General features: G+C 29.5%; 6 protein-coding genes and 1 long non-coding RNA gene across 14 annotated transcripts; 2 read left to right on the top strand and 5 right to left on the bottom strand.

Annotated features, from left to right (window-relative positions):
- Nucleotides 1-506: 506 nt before the first annotated feature.
- Rae1 (ribonucleic acid export 1) lies at nucleotides 507-2,314 on the bottom strand. Its single transcript, XM_033346092.2, has 6 exons — nucleotides 1,890-2,314; nucleotides 1,596-1,769; nucleotides 1,448-1,519; nucleotides 1,081-1,362; nucleotides 804-998; nucleotides 507-708 (listed from the first exon to the last, which is right to left on the bottom strand). The coding sequence occupies exons 1-6, from the start codon at nucleotides 2,145-2,147 to the stop codon at nucleotides 622-624; spliced, it is 1,068 nt and encodes a 355-aa protein (XP_033201983.1). The 5' UTR covers nucleotides 2,148-2,314; the 3' UTR covers nucleotides 507-621.
- A 1,041-nt stretch (nucleotides 2,315-3,355) lies between these two features.
- LOC117161036 (C3 and PZP-like alpha-2-macroglobulin domain-containing protein 8) lies at nucleotides 3,356-6,068 on the bottom strand. Of its 2 annotated transcripts, none has more exons than XM_033342249.2 (5): nucleotides 5,818-6,068; nucleotides 4,992-5,131; nucleotides 4,781-4,905; nucleotides 4,564-4,703; nucleotides 3,356-4,460 (listed from the first exon to the last, which is right to left on the bottom strand). In XM_033342249.2, the coding sequence occupies exons 1-5, from the start codon at nucleotides 5,825-5,827 to the stop codon at nucleotides 3,970-3,972; spliced, it is 906 nt and encodes a 301-aa protein (XP_033198140.1). In that variant the 5' UTR covers nucleotides 5,828-6,068; the 3' UTR covers nucleotides 3,356-3,969. The 2 variants fall into 2 exon arrangements, with proteins under 2 accessions (XP_033198140.1, XP_033198136.1); XM_033342245.2 differs by having other exon boundaries at nucleotides 5,771-6,068.
- A 339-nt stretch (nucleotides 6,069-6,407) lies between these two features.
- LOC143303499 (uncharacterized) lies at nucleotides 6,408-9,245 on the bottom strand. 2 transcript variants are annotated; one of them, XR_013059887.1, is made up of 3 exons: nucleotides 8,861-9,245; nucleotides 7,880-8,047; nucleotides 6,408-7,762 (listed from the first exon to the last, which is right to left on the bottom strand). It is a non-coding gene; the product is annotated as an uncharacterized LOC143303499 (long non-coding RNA). The 2 variants fall into 2 exon arrangements; XR_013059888.1 differs by having other exon boundaries at nucleotides 7,837-8,047.
- Nucleotides 9,246-10,193: 948 nt separating this feature from the next.
- LOC117160386 (uncharacterized) lies at nucleotides 10,194-12,804 on the top strand. Of its 2 annotated transcripts, none has more exons than XM_033341129.2 (3): nucleotides 10,194-10,683; nucleotides 11,115-11,175; nucleotides 11,450-12,804. In XM_033341129.2, exon 3 carries the CDS (start codon nucleotides 11,545-11,547, stop codon nucleotides 12,676-12,678), a length of 1,134 nt encoding a protein of 377 aa, XP_033197020.1. In that variant the 5' UTR covers nucleotides 10,194-10,683; nucleotides 11,115-11,175; nucleotides 11,450-11,544; the 3' UTR covers nucleotides 12,679-12,804. The 2 variants fall into 2 exon arrangements, with proteins under 2 accessions (XP_033197020.1, XP_033197011.1); XM_033341120.2 differs by lacking the exon at nucleotides 10,194-10,683 and adding an exon at nucleotides 10,721-10,815.
- LOC117160366 (lisH domain-containing protein ARMC9) lies at nucleotides 12,505-17,865 on the bottom strand. Of its 3 annotated transcripts, none has more exons than XM_033341079.2 (17): nucleotides 17,597-17,865; nucleotides 17,316-17,479; nucleotides 17,102-17,231; nucleotides 16,947-17,014; nucleotides 16,476-16,709; nucleotides 16,176-16,402; nucleotides 15,768-16,098; nucleotides 15,524-15,697; nucleotides 15,219-15,467; nucleotides 14,831-15,142; nucleotides 14,600-14,727; nucleotides 14,443-14,527; nucleotides 14,126-14,385; nucleotides 13,674-13,991; nucleotides 13,542-13,609; nucleotides 13,175-13,205; nucleotides 12,505-12,974 (listed from the first exon to the last, which is right to left on the bottom strand). In XM_033341079.2, exons 2-17 carry the CDS (start codon nucleotides 17,445-17,447, stop codon nucleotides 12,857-12,859), a joined length of 2,865 nt encoding a protein of 954 aa, XP_033196970.1. In that variant the 5' UTR covers nucleotides 17,448-17,479; nucleotides 17,597-17,865; the 3' UTR covers nucleotides 12,505-12,856. The 3 variants fall into 3 exon arrangements, with proteins under 3 accessions (XP_033196970.1, XP_033196959.1, XP_033196998.1); XM_033341068.2 differs by having other exon boundaries at nucleotides 17,316-17,489; nucleotides 17,597-17,864; XM_033341107.2 differs by lacking the exon at nucleotides 13,674-13,991 and having other exon boundaries at nucleotides 17,316-17,489; nucleotides 17,597-17,859.
- A 329-nt stretch (nucleotides 17,866-18,194) lies between these two features.
- Nucleotides 18,195-19,770, top strand: LOC117160404 (putative RNA/DNA demethylase ALKBH6). Of its 2 annotated transcripts, XM_033341147.2 has the most exons (5): nucleotides 18,196-18,354; nucleotides 18,437-18,613; nucleotides 18,734-18,841; nucleotides 18,918-19,016; nucleotides 19,084-19,770. In XM_033341147.2, exons 1-5 carry the CDS (start codon nucleotides 18,310-18,312, stop codon nucleotides 19,339-19,341), a joined length of 687 nt encoding a protein of 228 aa, XP_033197038.1. In that variant the 5' UTR covers nucleotides 18,196-18,309; the 3' UTR covers nucleotides 19,342-19,770. The 2 variants fall into 2 exon arrangements, with proteins under 2 accessions (XP_076479837.1, XP_033197038.1); XM_076623722.1 differs by lacking the exon at nucleotides 18,734-18,841 and having other exon boundaries at nucleotides 18,195-18,354.
- Nucleotides 19,478-20,524, bottom strand: thoc7 (THO complex subunit 7). 2 transcript variants are annotated; one of them, XM_033341162.2, is made up of 3 exons: nucleotides 20,367-20,524; nucleotides 19,794-20,218; nucleotides 19,478-19,713 (listed from the first exon to the last, which is right to left on the bottom strand). In XM_033341162.2, exons 2-3 carry the CDS (start codon nucleotides 20,151-20,153, stop codon nucleotides 19,531-19,533), a joined length of 543 nt encoding a protein of 180 aa, XP_033197053.1. In that variant the 5' UTR covers nucleotides 20,154-20,218; nucleotides 20,367-20,524; the 3' UTR covers nucleotides 19,478-19,530. The 2 variants fall into 2 exon arrangements, with proteins under 2 accessions (XP_033197053.1, XP_033197047.1); XM_033341156.2 differs by having other exon boundaries at nucleotides 20,351-20,521.
- Nucleotides 20,525-22,151: the final 1,627 nt, after the last annotated feature.

Genomic DNA, 22,151 nt, shown 5'->3' on the forward strand with positions numbered 1-22,151 from the left:
TTCTCTTTTACGATATTTCTTATTTAATCACTTTTTTCCTTTTTAAAGTAGAAAATGATATACAAACAATAGAAGTATAAATTTACTTTTTGCTATTAACAATAGGAAAAACATATTTAAAAGCCAACAATCTTTTTGTCCAATTTTTAATTTTAACAAATGTTTTTAAAATTGATAATGCTAATTCATTTAAAGAATTAAAATGCATTGATCATTTTTATTTCAAGAAACACTAACTAAACAAAAAAAATAGCTTAATTTTTCGTATCAGTTTCAAGATATTATAAGAGTTTTTATCGGAATTATTTTTTTACATTTCTATACTCGTGAAAAAAAGAACAAGACTCTTCTCGTATGTATATACATCTTTGTACAATGAGCTTGTGTGAAAAATAGTCAAATATATATATGATGAAAAATGTAAACTATAATTGTATTGTATATCGAAACTATTTACAATGTATTATAATGAAATATCATTGAAAAACTTGTATAACTAAAAAGAAGATAGGAAAACTATAATTTATTAATGTAAACAGTATATTCTGTAATTATAAAATCTATTATCTTAAAACATCACAGAAATCAGAAACCTTTTAGCCTGATTGTATAGTGTTCCTCTTATGGCGACGCTTTAGGTTTTAGTTCTTCAAAGCAGGGTCTAAGGAATATAGAGTTCTTCTTTGCTGGATTATAGTATTCATGACCCTGAAATAGAATAAGTATTTTCATTTTAAGTATAAAATAAGAAGATATTCATTTGATTATGTAAAGTTTAATTGTATAGAAAGATTAATAACTACTTTTGACCAATCGTATGACACCGCATATGCAAATATTTGTCCATTGTGATTGAAACAACATCGAGTAATTGGTTGCTCCATAGGTTCTGAAGACTTCAGTTTAGTTCTAGCATCTTTGTCCCAAAATCCAAACGTACCGTCACCTCCGACGGTTGCAATAGTACCATGAACCGGATGAAATGCGATATCATTTACCTAAGCGTTAAAAAATTCATATTTAGTTATTAAAATGAATATTAAAAAATTCAAGAAATAAATCGACCGAATTCATACTGACTGCATAGATATCTTGGTATCCATTAGGGGTTCCATTTGTTCTATGACATTTGAAAGTGAAGTTTTCTTTTGAACCTAGATTCAGATGATGTATGGCTACACGACCCTCTGTACTGCCAATTGCAAAACCAGTTGGAACTTTCTTTTTATCTCTAAAAATCGCGATACATCGATACTGATATTTTAAGTTTAGTTCTACCGTCTTATACTCTCGAGGACTGCCTTCCAATTGATAAACTATTAATCCACGTCCAGCAGTTCCTACTGCTGCCATTGGATAATCCTATAACAATTATTAAATATTAGCTATAATTTCCAAAGAATTATCATTGCAAATATAATAAAGAATAAATATTGAATATATTTACAACATCAGCACAGTAACATCTTTCAATTAAATTTATAGTCATTGCTGGCTTAGGACTTCGCAGATCCCAAAACTGTAAAGTATTCCATTATCAATATATATAGATCATATATAATAATAAATTCTTAATAATAGAAATATAAACATACTCTTAAGGATTTATCCCAAGAACCAGTCATAAGACATGAATATGTGGTTGCTTTAATCCAATGACAAGTTTTAATAGGTGCATCGTGTTGTGCTACTTGAATACTCTGATTGGAAGCTAAATCCCAACATTTTGCTGTTTTGTCGCAACCTGCCATGAATACTTTCGTTCCATCCTGTTTCAAAGGAAATGAACTTTGAATTGAATAACCATTAATCATTAGAAAACATTAATCTTTAAAGATATCATAAACTTAAAAAAGTTAAATTTAATATAAAAAATTTAATAAACTTACATCACTCCAACAAACATCAAGAACTGGAGCAGCCATGGATTGCATTGATTTAGGAACAGTTTTACCAGATTGCTCGACTTCCCAACAGCGAACGTTGCAATCCCAAGAGCCAGCAACGAGGAAATTTTGTGGAATACAAGCAGGACTAAATGCGAGACTGGAGACAGAATCATCAGGTGGGGAGACAACCTCATAATCCTGCATTGGGTTAGAAGTAGTCGATGTGCCAGTTTGTAGTCCTCCGCTTTGATTAAACATCTTTAATCTACTTTACACTGCCAATTGTTATTTACCGCAGAATAATATATTATATGTTAATTATAACAATATATTGTATAACAAATTATAGACGATAAACAGGAAAGTACTCTCACGTATGTTATTTATCCGATAAGCAATACAAAAAATAATGCCATGATTTAAGGAATACATAGAACGAATACTCGACGTAAATTTTGAGACCAAAGAATTAGAAATAACAAGAATAGATGGCGAAGTGAATTATACAGGGAGGTAGCAAAAAAAAATGTTCCCAATTATGGTGGTTCACGAAAGTATTGGAATGTTCGAATTCATAAATCTTCTTATGAACATGAAATGTAAATAACAATTATTAGACTGCGGATATTTACACAAATCTATATTTTTACAAACATAATTAAAGAAATAAGATCTAGACAAAAATTTGTTTTACGCACTAATATTATAAAGAATACTGTATTTTGAGTATTTCATATATTTTTGTATATTCCCTGCATTTTTCTATTTTAATTTTCTATAAATGCATAAAAATCGGCAGTCTAATAATAAATTTCATAAAAATTCCAATATCTAGAAACATATCTAGAAATTTGCACATACTGTAATTTAAATCCGGTAATTTCCGGGGATATCGAGTATCTCACCATAATTGTGACAATTATGTAGTATTTCAAAAGTATTTAAAAAAATGCTTGTGGTATCACTTATTCATACAGTAGCCGAGGTTTAAGAAATATATTATACTATGGAGGAAGTCCTTTTAGAATGCTTTAAGAATAATCCAAAATATCACTTTATTTCCAATTCAAGTTACTGTTAATATAAATATATACATGCATCATAATGGTATTAATGATCCAAAATCCAGAGAGCAGCAAAGCTTGACAAATACTGTAGATGAAGAGCAATTAAACACTTAAGAAGGAAGATTGTATGGATTCTATACATTTATGAGCTTAAGAAACAATAATTATCTTCATGATGCTACATTTATATATTAATTTTTTAATAATAATAAATTATAAACATAAATAAGAAAAGAATAAATAAATGGTGATGATGATTCTAAACATTATTTTTTGTTCATTACAATAATATATTACATACTTATTTAGTTGATAAGATAATAGTATTAATCATACCAATGGACCCAAATTTATCTAATTGTTGGTCCTCAATAATAAAAAATGGAATAAATTTCAAAATTATAAATAAGTAATGTTTATTGTGTACTTGTGTCACCACATCTACTACATAGTATTTACACTTATTACAATTATGATAATATTTATTATCATTTTCAATGTATATACATACAGAATGCTTTTGGGATCTTTTTCTAATTTTGTTACACTATTTTTGTAACTTCTTTCCCAGCCCTCCTTATGGCATTTAGTATAATCTCATAAAAAATTGATCTATAATTTTCAAAATCATGAAGATCAATTAATTTGCTTCTCCATTATTTGAAAAGTATCTGGGTTTAAGATGACTCAACCATCAAAGTGTGGGAGTTAAATGTACACATATTAAATAAATTTATCTCCTGCTTTCTTTCAATGTTATATTGCGTATAAAATTTTAATGGAATCATTCAATGAAAGCTTACAATAAATTAATGAATATGAAACTATATTCCATTTGATCTCTGAGTAAATGTTTCATCATTCTTTAATATCGTCATAATACTATTTATAATTCTCTTTTAAATTTATATATTATCTCTATTAAATTAGAGTTACAATCATATAAATATTTATGACATAAAAAAATAATTTGTATCTCGTATGAAAAATAAATATTTTCCACAAAAAGAATTTTATCTACCAACATATTCCACAGCGTAATAATCACAAACGACTAAAGTTTCATAATCTATGTAACGTTCTTCATGGCCGTGTACGCCTATATAACATATTTGATGATTCGGTTGTATTTTTCCTATGTGATATACACCTTCGTGTAACACTCTGCCTATAAAAAGGGCGTGGCCGTCTTCGGTTTCACCGGCAGGAAGAGCGTACAAAGGAACACTTCCTTCCCATGATTTTACCCAATTCACATCTTTGCCGCATAATATTTGAAAATCTTTTTTATCGTGAGAGGCTCCACCCCATGGGATTGTACATACATTATTTCTGATACCACCAGGTGTGATTGAATCTCTGTGATGAACACGGCCTATATACAAACCATCTTCTGAGGCCATTACAGCATTTTGTGGAAGACCATCTGACTCGTTACAATCTACCCAACAGTAGCAAGTGTCTACCAATTGTTGCCTAACAACTAGAGATGTACATGGTGATTCTAAAATGGATATATAGAAATGTCTAATAATGTTTAATAATAGTAATGCTTAATAACATGTTTATTAATTTGAAATGTTATTTGATTAATTTGTAAGAGATACCTTCTATCAAAAATTCACCAGTTGCACCCCACGCTGTGCTAACCCCTATATAATTTATAACAAACGGATTTCTGTCTTTGTATGCTAGAAAAACATCACCATTTTGTCGACCAATCTTTAAAGTTCCATCACAACACCATCTAAGAATTAAATTGTTGTTTCCTTTCGGGTTTGATTAAAGTGATATTTTTATATAAGAGTAGTTTTAGTTTCTTACTGAATCCAAATATTGAACATATACTGAGCATTTAATATGTTTCTTGTTTCTGCTTCTGCCACATCTTGTTCTTGGTTATTCCTTTTTATGGCTGACATTGTGTTTCTCCATCCTCCAATAATAATCTATCAATATAGAATATATTTATATTTATGTTATGTGCAAGTGTTTGGTAAATATAATATTTATTTTTAGCAAGATATAGACATACCTCATACACATTTGAGTCTCCACCCAAATGTGTACGTAAGGAAATTCTTGCATCGTGAGCAGCTTGCATACTCAGCCTGAGGCGAGATTTTGTGATGGGAAAATAACGATATTCTATGCTATCAGGTGTAATAATCCTAACTGAAAAAATATTAATTTTTTAATATATTTGGACTATGTTATTTAAAATATTATTACATTACTTTGTAGTATCAAAAGAAGCACAATCTTTTTATACAATTTATACAATGACTCATATTAATATGTAGATATAACAATGTTTGAAGAATTGTTGCTCTATATATTTATTTATGATAGTATTATCGAACTGATTGTTTTTTGTATACTAAAACATTTATATTCCAGTTAGTAGAAACATAAAATTGGTTTATTTAATGCATAGTTTTTTACATAGTAGACAATAAAATAATTAATGATAAAATTTAGAATTGTAAAAATTTCGGATAATAGCACGTTAAATAAAATTTATATATTTATACATATATTGTAGATGTGTATATGTTTCATATAAAGTTCATGTAACTTACACATTGTTCAACTGTTTGTGCGATTTTATAGATCGCTATTATTTAATTTATCAGTTTATAAAATAAATGTTATAGTATACAAAAAAGCAAATAGTTCTATAACTACTGTAAACGAATATATAAAGCAATAATTTCCCAAAAAATCGTGATGTTTCAATATCAATAAAAATCATTATATATATTATTTAACCTATTGTGCTTAAATATTTTGTAATAAAAAAGTATGTTATACCAAATTTACGTGCTGACATTTCTGATCTTGCTAATGCGTGTACTCACTAAAAGTCATGGTTGTTGGTTCGACTTTAAAACAACTTTTTATTATCAGCTGATAACGCAATTGACAAAGCAATTACAGTTAACGATAGCAAGGTAGAAATATACGGTCGAATTTGGATTCTCCCAATTGATGGTGATGGTTATGTTTTCTGTATAATCTCATCGCAAAGAGTGCAATTTGTCACATTGCAATCAAAGTTATCTACATAAGTAAGATACTAAGTATAGATGCGTTGCATAGGATCGAACTTCTCTTTAATTGGCACTTTCCCAGGATATTGAGCGCATGCGCGGCATATAGAACAATTTTTATTGGCGTAGATTCAATTTTGATAGCGGGAAAAAGAGAGAACGAAATTTTCATCATGATTAGTTTAGTATTACTTTAGTATTTCATTTAGTAGTTCATTACACCAATTTATCTACTCTTCTTGATTATATTGCATTCGATATAATAATATATTTTTCAATTGGAAAAATGAACAAAATTTAATAAATTATTACCTCGTAATATTACGAATATTACAAATATTACGAGGTAATAATTTTCTTATTAAATTTTGAAATTACGAATATTATCTCGTGCAGTTTGTAATTTACTTCTCTATGTTAAATTCATATTATGATTTGTGACTTATAAGATGAATAATTTTCTAACAACAAAGTCTAGGATTATAATATTATGATAAAGTAACTAGAATAGGTCCTTGCACAGAATCTTGTCATCGTATTCAGGATATGCCAAGCATGTGAAGATGCGTGAAGCTGAACCGCAACCGGTATTACTACATATCTTTGCAACTTTCGCACCACAAATATTTCTGAGTTCGAAAGTGTAGCGCACATGTTCATACCTTATCATAACTTATTTATATTCTTTCTACTTTAATCTTATCTTCACAATTAACGAGAAAATCTTTCTATTTTCTAATTGAAGAAAAATATTACATAACTAAATTATTTATGAAATTTGATTTATTTTTATTACTAAATATAACTAAAAATATGATGATCTAAATTATAAAATTTTCTATTTTTTGCATTAAAAATTTTTTTTTTAATTTTTCGATAAAAAGATAAAATTTGTGTTTTCTACGAAGATGGTTCGATTTTGCTCGATGTTTAGTTCAGACTTACTGCCCGAGAATATACATATAATAAATATGCAATACGACACACATGTGTTTCGTGCGGCTTATAAAAGGCAGAATGTTCTACATATATGCAACGACATCAAAGAAGCGTCCGCTTGGAATTAGTTTACCGTCCACTTTCCATTTTCATTTTACTTTCTTCATATTGTACTAATGTCTCGCGTTGTTACGCGTGTACGACTTTTACCGTTTCACGGTCATTTGATGGCCTCTTAGAAATGGACAATTTATACTCTGATCTGGAGATGCCTTTTTCGCGGCGAATAGAAAACTGTGTCAACAGGCCGCTTACGTGTTACAATTATAATTTAATCTCGATAAAGAAAAGTCATTTACTAAAACAGAGGATGCTATTGCATCAAAGAATATCGTTTTTGAAATCTATTTCTGTCATTTTAAATATAGATTTCCTATAAAAAAAAAGTGAAGAAATGAAATATATCAACTGCAATTGTTTGTAGCGACTGGATCAACCTGTTTGATTATTCGTGATTTATGAACAGGGATAAAGTATCCTAGGTCATTGTCGTTAATATGTTGGAATTCAGCTGACCGACGCACATGGTCAATGTACGTTTCAAATGAATACACTTGTAAACGCGTGTGCAGAAAGTAGAAAGCATTGCAAAAGATAATGACAAGGATGTAGCAGTGTCATTCCGGTTTTCATGTCAGAACGCAGCATGCGATCGTCCCATTGCGATCTACATATGCTGTCTCATAACTTTGTGTCACGATCTTCAATTTTTATCAGAAATTTTCCTTTTTTGACATTCGATATTAAAACAACTCTGAAACGATAGAATAAAAGATTTTAATGATGTGCGATGAAATATTAATAAGAAAAGTACTTTGAATTTCTTACCTTAAAAAAGAATAGCTACTTTAATCTCAAGGAAGGTACTTACTCAGATGATTAAATACTATACTGCGATGTATAGTTTACTAAAAAAAAGCACATTTCCCTTTATGTTATGTTAGTGCGTCATCAGATCTTAATGAACGCAGTTATAAATATTGGTGAAACGTTGGAATACATTTCCAAAGCATCCGGAAACGGATATTGCACGCAAGGTCTACAAAAAGACCGCACATATCAAGTTACATAACAAAATACAAAAATCGAAATGTATCCCTTTTTTATCTTATCAATTTGAATTCTGCTACATACTTTGGGTTATTTTTGACTGGGCTATGTTTTGCTATTGCTAAACAATTTCCTGATTAACCCGCGGGAAATTTAAATTAAAAAATTATATTTCAAAGTCCAGTTTTATTTTTATGTATATCATGGAGCTCCATTAATAAATTTTTCAGATTGAAGATTAAGGAAATTATGGAAGAGTTCAATTTTATGCAGAAGTTTTCCTTAAAAGTATTAAAAATCTTTTTATTCATTGAAGTAGGAGTGAAGTTGGACCATGAAAATTGGAAAGGCGTAGCGGAATTAAATGTAGCTTTTATCGTTTCCAATTGTTTTCAACATTTTACTATCAACTGCTACTGTATAATGTTTGCTAATTGATGTAAATTATTCACGCATGGTAGAAAGCGCGTCTGTCGAAGCATGTTTGCATAATAATTGATGTAGTGAGAGGATCAATCTCCTATTGCCTATTAGAGTGGGATCAAAATGATCTATGCCGTTTCCTTTCCTCAACGTGACTTGTTTTCTATTTATCTGCAGTTTTAACACCCGAACCATTTTACTTGCATACACTTGATTAAGAAAATACGTACAACTACATTAATTTTTTCCTTAAGGCATCTAAATATTAATTTACGCACTTTTTATGATCAAATATTAATATTGAGGTTAACTGTTGTATTATAATAATGTTGTTTAAACAAAATACGATCACAGATTGATATTATCGAATTGGACTTACTATGATCTTTGAAGGGAACTTCATGAAACTTTCTTTCGTACGAAAGGCGATTGGTATTCAAGATACTCGTGCGTTTTATGCGGATGTAAACCGAGCAAAGCGTTCTTTCTGATGTTTACGAATTTGATGCCTGGAGAAAGATAGGTATTCCTGAGTATCATTATCCATGACTATGTTTTGAAATACAGGCACGTCCGTTTTTCAGTAGATCCTCTCCCATTTTGCTACTATAAACATTGCGTGTGAACAACTCGACTACTTACCAATAACTTTATGTAATCGTTATTCAACTTCATCTATGTTCGTTAACCCTCTAGCCGCGTACAACGCCGAAATTATATTCTTATTTATTAATAGACTATGGATTTTTATACAAATTCATTAATTTGAGAATATAATTGTAATGTTAAAGCTTCGGTAGAAAATTGTTTCATTTATCAAATGTTATAGAAATCATTATACTTTGGACATTTATAAAATGAATATCCGCAATCTATTTAGTAAGCACTATCTTATTTATATCTCGGTATGTTTACGGAAAAAATAATTATAATATTATATTTAGATTATAATCCATGATTAAATATTAATTCAAACATGCAAATTTAATTAAATCATAATTAATAATAGGACAATATTGAATAGTTAATATGAGAGCGCCGAATTCAAAATTCCGAAAAAAGAGTTACAGGATAAATAGTACACATTTTACGCGGTAATTGGACCTGTAATGAGTAACATTGTAGTGGAAATTATGGTATTTGTAATTCAAAAGAAGACGTAACGCGGTTTCGTTTCTCACTGTAAGAAAGTTATCCATCTACCGTAACAAATATCTGTTAACCTTGGCAATGATAATGCATAGAAATCGGGGCTACATTTTTACGAAAGCTCGCAATCCACTGGCTGCGTCGAAGCCTATCGCTATTAAGCTGATTGTTGAGAAGACACGAAAACTACAGTTACATTCAAACTAAACAATCTATTAATAGTATCTCTGATTAAATTCTACTCTTTATGTGATCACTTATACATAGAGAAGGTATTTATACGTTTTTTAGTAAATTTTTACCTTTTTACACTCTATGGAAGAGATATTAAGATGAATATCTTGTTTTTACATTTCCAGGAAAATTGCATATTATTATAATATATTAAAAATGATTAATATCAATAATTGTAATAAAATTCACTTCTGAAAGAACTTTGGTTTAAAGAAATACTTGAAAGCAAGAACTTGATTAAAAACAGATATGAAATATAAAGTTATTCTATCTTACTGTATTTTGAAGATGATTAATATCAATAATTATAATAAAATTCACTCTTAAAAACGAATTCGTTCAGAAGAATGCTTAAAAACATAAATATTTAAGAGCGAGAAGTAAAAAGATAGATACATACTGCAAATCTAAAGCTAATCTATTTTAACTTACTGTATCTCTCTCTCTCTCTCTCTGCATACATTCACATATTATCTATAATTACTAAGACCCATCCCAATGATATACCTTGTAAAAAGAGCCAGAGCCATTACTATATTTTGAGTAACCAAGCAGATGTTTGGGGAAAGGGAGACTTTTCTATATGTATTAAAAAGTCTAATTACGTTAGGTAGGTCATGCTCCTCATAGTTCACTGAATAGTTAGTTGCGCGCGGACTGACCCATTGCTTTCCCCGTAAAAGTGAAGAGTTAAATCAGGTTGACTCTTTCTCCCTGCTCTGTATGGTCGGATACCAACCAATGTCCTATCAGTATGTGCACATCAAGATCGCTTTTACCTTTTTGTGAACGAGGAGGGATTCCTAGGAGTATAAAACGGTAAGGAATCGATTCGCGTGTCAGTATGTGTGTAGTTTCAATTTGTCCTAAGAGATTCAGTCACCAGTTAACGTAGTTGAAACCTTTTTGGACTTCTCCTCTTCTTTTGTCATGGCGAATTTCATTTCGCTCGTGAGTACTGAATAAGTTGTAAAATAATATCTGTGAAATCGTGAAATTTCATTTTGAATGTAATTCAATAAAATTTTTAATGCCATAATCGAAATCGTAATATTACTCCTCTGAGTTCTGTTCAAAATTTGAATTTTTATAGCAGGTGAAATGGTTGATTAACTTTTTGGATTAACTTTGTAATTGTATATTTAACTATTTATTGGTAGAGATGTTTGTTAGTGTTTATGCTTTAAGTAGAAGATTGTTACCCGTTGGAGGATGAGTATTAATTTATGGTGAAATTGTTCCACTTTTAGAGTGCAGTAGTCCTCGGTTGCATCCTGCTGACCCACGCGGAACCACCGGCATCGGTTAACAGTACGTATTCCTTATGCCTTTTAAAATACGGCATTCCTTCGAACAAATTTTCATGTGACTGTAATACATTTTTTATATTAGCAGACTATTAGTAACAAATAATATTCCAATTATATTTGAATTATTTCAATATTAATATTTTAAATATGGTAATTAAAATATCTCAAGTAATATTGTTCTTCTTTTTTAACTATTATTACAATTTTGCTAAAATTCTTTTTAATATACAATTTTTTAAGTAATTTTTTCATTTTATTTTACAAATTTGTCACAGGCTATTCTATCAACGGGGAGAACAATGGATTCGAGTATAACAGCAATATTATTAACGGTGCCTACATACCTGGGAAAGAAGGTCATAGAGAAAACATGGACTTTTACGGTGGAGGAAATACTGGACACTCGTTGACCAACAGCAGGAGCCAAGGAAATCTCGATGAAAGTTTAAGGAGCAGCTCTTATAACGGATTTTCACCCAGTTCCCATAATACTGGTTTCTCTACTACTTATACTACTGCTGCCACTCACGATAATCTTGCGTCGAGCTCTTATTTCCCTAACAACGCTGCACAATCCAGTTTTGATAGTTATAATAATAACAACAATGCTGATTCGGCTTTCGAGGCTTACACGCAAGGCAGCGATCAAGCTGGATCGGATTTCAATCAATTCTCCGCTAACAAGCACAAGAATCCTTCTTATATGAGATTTTCCGATAACATATCCGGTGCTACTAGCACAGGAAGCTATCCAGAGACTTCAGAGGCTTCTTCTTTCAGAGGAGATTATTCTGGAGATTCTTTTAGGAGTCACACATCTCAAAATACAGGATTCATAGACAATGCTGACCCAGCTTTCAACAGAGAAGTTTCTAATTTCTTCAACAGCCCTAGTACCGATTATTCGTACGGAAAGCATAAAGAAAATACTTTTGGAGGAAGTAACAAGTTCATGACCGACATCTACTCCATGAATCCTGATACTCGCTACGTGCGAGGAAATCACGGGAATGTGGGTCGTGATTATACTTCTTCTATGTTTCTGGCCAACTCTGGCCAAAGCAGTCCTTTCGGCAACGTTCGAGGAAACGCTGGTGCTTATGGATCAGGAAAATTCGGCAAGTATAATAAGCATTCGGGTGACTATACCTCCAGCGCAGGTTTGAACTACCTTTCGAAGGAGCAGGACGTTGATTACTTGCTCAGTAGTTATGGTAAAGGCAGTGGAAAACTGGCCGTGATAAAAGAAGGTAGACCGAGCAGTTATGTTAGCCAATCTTATCTTGGCGGACCTTCGTACCTTAATAAGATTATTGGAAGTTATAAGAGTAAACCCAGCTTCATGAATTCATATCATAGCAGTTCACCGATTGGTTATTCATCGATGTCTGGCTTACATGGTAGTTCCAGTGGTAACAGTTATGCAGATAGTCCACCACTGAGAAGATATCGGAGCAACAGCTATATACCAGGGCATGTTAGTCCATATCCCGGTTATTATTGATACGTTAGACAAGCGTGAGGGAAGTATGTTATGTTATGTTTTGTACATATTTATTATATGAAATATTTAATTTTAATTAAATACTGTTTATGTTTGTTGTTTAAAATAAAATTATTGTATAAATAATGGGAGTATAATATTCATCCCTTTTTATTATATTCTTGAGATCTGGTTTTAATTATGGCGGAGTTCGTGGAAGCTTTGGCTTAGCTAAAAATGCTTCCTCTGTATCGGATTTTGTCTCTTGCGTCCATGAAACCTTATCGTTGGCAATCCTATTGCTATCTTCAGTATTCCTATAAAGAAAGTTCCAATTTCGTATGATAATCGGTATTTTCTAAAGAAAAAGCTTGATAACGGTAAATAAAATATGAAATTTATTCAATAATTCGTGGCGTATAAAAAAGTTAAAATTTTAATATAAAAATTTACAATGGTGCACAATTAAGTTTGAAATTATACAGTGCGTTTGTATCACATTAGAATTTCGACTCACAATGACGCTATGCTGCTGAGTTTCTCCATTACTGAAAAAATATAAAAGCGATAATAAAATTATTAGTTTTAGATTCACATTATTTTATAGAATACGTTCGATATGATTCGTCTTGATATGATTCATCTTAGATTTTATTGCTTTCATATGGTCGTTCCAATTTTTTCGAAATCATGATCAAGTACATGTTTAAGAGAAAGTTATAAAGCTTTCACTAGATAGTGCTTACAGTAAACCTTGTCAAACATGGTAAAATCAGTGGACGTTTAGAAATTTATAAATGGTTGTTACGCATTAAATATTCTTTTCCTAATTTTTTTCAATAAAGTGAAATCGATCGAAAGATTATTTTAAATAAAATTCTTACCTGTTGATTCAGCTTCACTTCCGATTCCTAGGAGCATCGAGGATGCTAGTGTCGTTTTGCTGCTTTCCCTGTAAAAAAGTTCAATTAAACATCTCGTTATATTATATCTTTATTCTAAAAAAATTAACAAACTTCGAAGTATGATTTTCATAAAGATACATAGCACTTTCATTATGAATTTCTTTTACGAAAGTCTTATCATTCTTCGAGTTCCATCTTTCGTTCGCCACTTGCACTTTAAAAATTTGCCGATCCTTAAAAACGTTATAAATATAAATTTTAAATTTTAATTTGATAGTTAATTTCTCGTTAAATACCTTTGTCGAAGAAGATTTTAATTCGACTACACGTGGTTGTGGTTTTGGATATGAGATTGTCTTTTTAATAGAATTTTGTAGTATTACAATATTAGTTTTAGTTTTCACGTTAGGCTTGCTATTTACCAATTTTCTTGAAATGTATAAAAGAAGTTTATAATTTTCATAGAAGTATATATTTTTACTTTATCAGTAAAATTATCTTTTTATTTAATTTTATTAGTTTTACATATTAATGAAATTAAGGTCGACATGCTTTAACAATACCTTGGTAAAATTTCTTCATGTTGTATTGATTCGTGTTCAGAAGATAAATTTTTAATTTGATTATTCTGCATAGCAGAATCTATTGCTTCTGTTTTCAATTGCGGAAATGATAATTCGTCGGATATTGTTTCCTTCTCTTGAATTGCCTTTGGTAAAATTGTATAACATGACTCTAATAACGATTCTCCACACAATTCTCCGTAATTATTCTTTACCGGATCATTTTCGTCCAATTGACTTTCCAATACATCAAATTCCTCCTGAAAGTTTTTCTTTTTTTCAGCAAAGTATAAGACGTTTTATAAGTCATTACCCACATTATCATTATCTGCCATTTCCTCGTCTTCCGTTTTAATAGTAATTTCACCTCTATGTATCTTTAGAATATGATCCAAGTGTTTCCTGTTTTTCCCATCTTATTTAAATATTTTATTTGATATAATCTAACTTGTAACTCATAAAAAAATATTTTACCTTATCTCGCCAGTTTTATATTTACTGTATTGTTCTATTATAGATGAGAATTTAATTCGTTTTGCTTCCTCGTTGAATACGTGATTCGTCAAGAAATTATTTAAGGCTCCATTGATATATGGTAATGCCTGGTTTAAATATACATCATAAATACGTGTATATATGTATATACATAATGCGTATCATAATTCGTAATTTTAGAAAATATGAAACACGACACATATATTATACCGATTCATGATCCATTAAGAGTAAATCAATTAATGTTGACATAAGTAAAGGCGCCATTGTTGACACTCTTCTTTGAGCTGTTTGATGCAACGATAAATTCATTAAAAGAGCCGTAGCATATTCCAAGCGATAAGAATCCATAACACGATACTGATCATGTAGATGATGGATCAACCATTCCATTAATCCATTTTCTATCATATAAATCCTTTGTTGTTTACGTAAAGATAATTTTTGTAACATTGCAATCATCATATTGCAAGTCAATGTATCTATATTATTATCAGAAATACTATTCATGCACTTGAATACCTAAAATGCTTATCTTATTAATTCTATAATCTTTTCTAAAGTTTTGATATTTACAGTTTTGTTAGTGTCACAATACCGTATCAACAACAGTAGAATCAAATGATAAATAGTCTCTTCCACATCTAAATGATGCCAATGCATTCAATAATCTCGTGACTGATTGTTGTAAAGGATGTGGTATGATAATGTTTTGTGGAGTTAATAGATATGGCAAGATAGATTTGCCTCTATAACTAGCAATTTGACTGTGAAGTCCCAACAAGTCTTTACTTATATATTCATGCACCGTCTCATCTCTTTCTCCAGGTTGACTAAATGTTATTTTCTAAAAAAAAAAATGTTTATCTATTTATGTTAAATAGATATTAAAATTTGTCTTACCCTTCGCAATGCTTGCAAAAGAAATAGTTTTGTTTTAATGCTTCCATTAATTAAATGTAATTTGATTTTTTTGAAATTCAATAGTTTTGGAGGAATAAATACATTGTTTGAGTTTGAATACTCAATGGTTTTCATATCAGAACGAGATTTTGATAATAACAATTCTGATGAACACTATAAACAAATAAAATATAATATAATAATATACAAAAGTTAATATACACATCAAATTCTCAGTGCTTACATGTATACTATCTTTTATATTTTGATTAAACAAATCTGGAAAGATTCTTATACAAGTTTCTAACATAGCCTGGAAATCAATGACTTGTCCTTTTACAGAATCCTCTAAGGCACTTGTTAATACTCTTGCAATGCTCATCAGTTTATGATAGTCAGCATGCAGTTTATGAAATCTGATTTTTAGCTTTTCATAATTGGAATGAACACTGCATAAATGAGATTTTGCTACTGCTAACTCTTGTGTACACTGCATCAATTTTTTATTCCTTTTAGTAAAGTGTGATGAATATATCTCTTCTTCTGAAGAATTCATTGATACAGTCTGTATACTTCTACAAAAAGAAAAAATGATAAAAGAAGATGATTTTTAGATTATCATTATATCAGAAGAACATTAAACATTTCTCACTTTGATTTTTGACTATACTTTATACTATCATAAAAAATAGGTTGCTCTTCAGATTCATCATCTTCCAAAAACATTGGAATGTTTCTATCATTTGGTATGATTGGTACATTATTGTTTTTAATTGCCTTCTTTGCAATCACATCTTTTTTGGAGTCTTCTGATAAGGATGTATAACTTGAAGAAAATTTGTCTGAATTTTCATCATTATATTTTGTATTGCTAAAACTCTTAAAATTGCATATATTTTCATGACATATTTTATTTATATTATATCTTTGTAGCAACTTGTACCTTACTTACTTGTTGTTTGTAATTTTTGAGAAAGAGCTGTAAGTGGTTTGTCAATTTATCTGTCCAACTTTTTTCAAATATGTTAGAAAGAAATGGTTCTGCATATGGATCTTCCATAAAGGGAAACGCAAAATAAGGTCTTAATTCTGCATCATTTTCTAATTCTTTACCTGTTGTATTTAGAAATGTACGTAACCGTTCCATACTATCATTCATGTTCTTCTCTATTTCAGTCATAAAATTCTGTGTATTATTAATGTTAAATCAGTCGCTACAAACACACTGAATCTTTGTGTGTACAGCTATTTATGTTATTCATTTAAAAATTTTGTGCAAAATTTATATTGCAATTAAAACAAAAACAAAAACAATCTCATATTTGATGTTCTTACAAAAAGATAAATGTAGTAAATGAGAGCAGAATAAATATGACATGAATTTACAAACAAAAATTAGAGGGTTAAAACAGATTAAAATTACTTCTTCACATTCAGAATCTTGTTGATTAGATGATGTCACAAGATCACTTACAGCTGCTTGTATTTTATCTGAATGATTTAAAAAATAAGATTTTTAATTTTTTAAGAATATAAAATCTATATTTACTCTTTACATATATTGAGTGTTATAAATACCTTTTTTTTTATACCAATGTAACATTAACATGTGTTTAGGTAACATTGCAAAATACACATATATATGTAACATTAAAATTTTACAAGCTTTTGTCTGTTTAGCATCTTCAGGTACTATCAAATTCCATAACTAGAAATAAAAAGTTTCAACAAATTATATTTCTTATTACATGTAATATAATATAATATATTTGATCAATATTTTTTATTATACGTTGAAGAACGTTTTCCAATCTCCTGTTTTATAGCTGAACATTAATTGTTCGTAACAATTTTCGTACATATCGCCTTCGGTCTGCAAATCATTCTTAAGATGTTTAAAACCTTTTATTGTTGCTTCTACCATCAATGCATCGGCAGTATTTTCAAAATCATGGTCTATAAGGAACTATAAAATTTGTATGTTTACATTCATTAAATAATAAATATTTTACTAATATTAATAATAGTTGATACAATTTTGAAGACGCAATAGAACTTGAAGGATATATATACCTGATGAACAAGTTTTAATTCCTTGTTATCCATTTTATTTATTGCCCGATTCTTATCCATCTTTCTTCTTTATTTATTTAAATTGACAAGTTTAACATAATGGGGGTGGAAAGATCGTTTTACGTCGCTATATATTTAAGGAGTTGTGTTTTACATACAGTTGTGTGAAGGATATTCCCTTCCATAAGATTGATTTTACGCAAATACATTTCTAAGCAATTTCTAGCGTTTGCATCTACATGTTAAGTAAGATAATATCTTTTAATATCATGAAGACACGAAATATTTTATTTCTATGAAGGAAAAATAATTAACTCTTAATTTATTATGGAATTGAATATAATATTGATTAGAAAAGAAACAACTTAATTATTAAAAGCTTATGGATTTATAAGAAAAAGGGTTGGTTCTTTCATACGTATGAAGTTTTAAAAATTTAAGAACAAAAGCTTTTCGATTAATGATGTATAATATCGATAATGCATAAAAAGTTATAACTTAAAAGAAATTTAAAAAATATATGAATTTCATTATAAAAGAGAAATTTAATTTTTTTAATAAATCTATATATGACTTTATTTACAGATGTATACGTTGCGTTTGAACATGTACAAAACTAGCATTCAAAAATATTTGCCTTTTTATAAGTAATAAGTCAGTATCTGAATATTTTCCGAACATTTTTTTAAGTACCTTACTTCAATCATCAAAAAATGGAAGAACACAAACATATTTTTCGTGAAAATGTGATTCCAGAGGTTTGTTTTAATATGAAGTTTATTTACTAAAGGTTATGTTTTATTTTACTTGAAATAATCTTGTCTTCTGACATTTTTATAGGTACCAGACTTAGCTATTTATATTCCAAATTTTATTACACAAGAGGAAGAAGATGAAATAACAAAATATGCGAATAATGCTCCATTACCAAAGTGGACACAATTAACTCATCGTAGATTACAAAATTGGGGTGGTATTCCTCATCCAAGAGGCATGATAGCTGAAGAAATACCAAGTGTAAGTATTTATAATAATTTGTTGTAATAACTAATGTCCTCACGATGGAAAGAATTTATTATATAATATTAAAATAAACTGATACACATATATTTTATTATATTAACAATAAGTTTTCAGTGGCTCCAAAAATACGTTAATAAAGTATCATCATGTGATATATTTGAAAAAAATAAACTACCTAATCATGTTTTACTTAATGAATATCTATCTGGTCAAGGAATAATGGTATAGTTACAAATTAAACAAGATATATATCCATACATAACGAGATATAAAGCATATTATAATTTGTATTTATTAGGCACATTCAGATGGTCCACTCTTTCACCCTATTGTAACAACCATAAGTTGTGGCTCTCATACACTTCTAGATTTCTATAAAAGGCTTGACAGTACAAAGGTTGTGATGATAATTATAAATATAGTTGTATGTATGTGTATAAATTACATGCAAAATTTTGTTTCAGCAACATCAACCTAATTTAGAGTTCAGTTTTCTGTTAGAACGTAGGAGTCTATTCATTCTCCAAGGAGACTTATATCACAATTACTTGCATTCAATTGCAGAAAGAGACACAGATGTTGTTTCAAAGTCTGTGATAAAAAACTTGAGTATATGTGGAGACAAATTTTCGGAAGGAGAAATATTAAAACGGGGAACTAGGTTGTCTTTAACTATTAGACATGTTCCAAAAACTAGCAAGTTAAAACTAAAAATTGGATAATATATCTTTATATACATACATTTCACTTTGTAAAGTTTGAGAACATTAAATGTGTTTTTATTTCTTTACATTTGCAAACCTATACAATATATTTGAAAAGAAACGGAGAATTTTTATATAAGATACAAAGGCAGTGTTATTATATTAAAGCATTTATAAAATTGTAAATATTTACAAAATAATTTCATTTTAAGATGTTTCAGTCTTTATAGCTGTAGAAGTATCTGTATCTTCATAATTTTCTAAACTTACATCCATTATTTCCTCATCGCATTCATCTAACATTCCTTGTAAAGAATGTATGGAAGATATTAGGACATGAAATTGTTTACGTCTCATTTCCAATTTGTGTTCTAATTGTTTAGACTTTTCCTAAACATCAGGAAAATCATTTTAAGTTTATAGTAATAAAATAAACTCTTTCTTAATTATTATGGTGCAATGGTTCTTACCTTTAACTTACTCAACTCTTCACATAATGTAGCAAGTTTTAAATTGGTTTCTACTCTATCTGGCTGCTCATTTATAACTTTTGCTAGTACGTCATATTCTATTCTATTTTTCCTAACACGTTTTGCATCTTGTAATTCCGCTTTTGTTTTCTCTATGTCCCTTTTAGCCTCCTCTATTTGTATTTCAATTTCTTTTGATAACTGTTCATAGCTTTTTAATTCTTCCTGACTCATATTTGAAACTAGTCTGGATTTTCGTTGTGCAAATTCACATTGAGCTAGCTGGGATAACATTCTTTCATGCAAAGTATTATCTACTTCTGGACTATTTGCCCATTTTATAAATGATTTTAAAAGCATGTTTATTCGACGATCATCTCCAATTCCATCTCCATCTATTAGTAATCTCCGGCGTATTACTTCTTCTGTAAGACAAATAAATTGAAATTAGAAAATTGAAATTAGAAGTTTTGATAAAACATTACAAAAATTGTGACTTTAATTCATTTAATTGATTAGGAGGTTATGTCTATGTAGCAGTACCATAATCGACTTACCGTCACCCATTCTTACCGTAAAGGAAAAATCTCGGTACAATAAAGAATGTATTATTTTTTATTATATAATCGATATATTTGTTTCACTAATATATATAATAATAAATTATTAGCCGATGAAAGTTCCGTACATTGTGTATATTTGATGTAACTAACGAGCGCCACCTGCGAAGTCTATTATTTTTAAATTAAAAATTACCACGGATAAAAGTTAAACAAGTAAAAAGCTTATAAATAAGCATGTTGCTTGAAAAATTACTTAAAAAATGTTTTAAACGTATATTAAAATATCGAAGCATTTAATTAGAAGAAATAGTAGGAAATACTTTTTTAATTATACGTTTTGCAAAATAAAAAAATTCTACTTCACATACTGTTAAAATTTCCTTAAAATCAGTACTATTATTATAATTGTATTTCACGCCCCAAAAATTAAAATCATTAATTAATTTGTAACTACATTTATAAAAACGAAATGTGTACAATTTTTTAATTTTTTAAGTATTCTGATTTGACGACCTTTCTTAATTGCAGAAAATTGTCAACTTTAATGATGATTAGAAAAAGAGATAATAATATCGTCGGGAAAGAAGTTATTAAGTTCCACGAGTCAGCGAATGCAACGTGCTCCCATTGGAATATTAAAATGATCCGCCATTAGTTTAATAAACCTGTCTTCTTTGTTCCCTTCGTCCAAGAGCCTTTTCCATGCTCCTCGAAGACTTTCGACGCAGCAGTCGCAGATGTCACTGTACCCCTAATGAGCACGCTATTTTTCACCGGTATTTTTATCCCGTTTATTGGCTGCCCGTTTCACAAACTGTCAGCCGGATATTAATCATCCTACTATTACGACTCTGCCTTTATTTCTTCTAAGGATAAAGAATGAAAGGGCCGTCGGAGTAGAGGGGATGGAAGGTAGGAAAACTTGTGTTCCTTCATTAGTAGTATGAGAACAGCTCTAATATAGCAGATTTTATTTCATTGAGCTGACACATTTGTATAAATTTCTTCATCCTTTTCAATTATTTATAATTTTAATAATATGTAGTCATAGATCATGATACTTATGTGTATAATTATTAGATTGCGGATGTTTATGCAAAATGAAGAGAATGGAACCTATACATAGGTGAAGATTTGTTTCATCCACTAATTTTATGATGAATGCTGTACTTTGATAAGTTTCTATATTTTTCTATGTTATATACATTTTATGCGTATTTGCACTTAAATTTCCCATAAATGCATTAAAACTCCGCAATCTAATAATTATATAATTCACTAGAGAGATTGGATAGAATGCTATAGAATCTTGCAGGTGGTGATGTTAATGATACATGTGCATACATATTTTCTAAGTATGTTATCCTATGAAATCTATTCTAAAACTGATGTACCGACAAAGTTAGAATTGATCCTCGCTGTAACATAGCGCACTCTATTTCAGCTGCTTTCAGAGATACATAAATGTTTTTCAATAGTAATCTCTCGTATTAAGGTTTAATTTCATACATTAACAAATTTTCCATTTCATGCAAATTTTAATAACACGTAGAAAGACAGCCCTTCAATAAATCATTTGCATTATACACGTGCTAAGTACAAATTTATAGTATTGTTAGTAGCCAAAAAATTTATCTTGTTTTATTTTTTATTGAGAATGATTAACGGCTATTGACAAGATATATTTGCGGATTTATGGAGGAGTTCTTTCTGTCAGGAAAAACGCAACAATAAAATTTATATTGGCACTGATAAATACACGTAAACTCTTAAATGTGATATAACATAATTTCAT

The sequence above is a fragment of the Bombus vancouverensis genome, chromosome 13 (assembly GCF_051014615.1).
Source record: "Bombus vancouverensis nearcticus chromosome 13, iyBomVanc1_principal, whole genome shotgun sequence".
In the NCBI taxonomy this organism is placed as follows: Eukaryota; Metazoa; Arthropoda; class Insecta; order Hymenoptera; family Apidae; genus Bombus; species Bombus vancouverensis.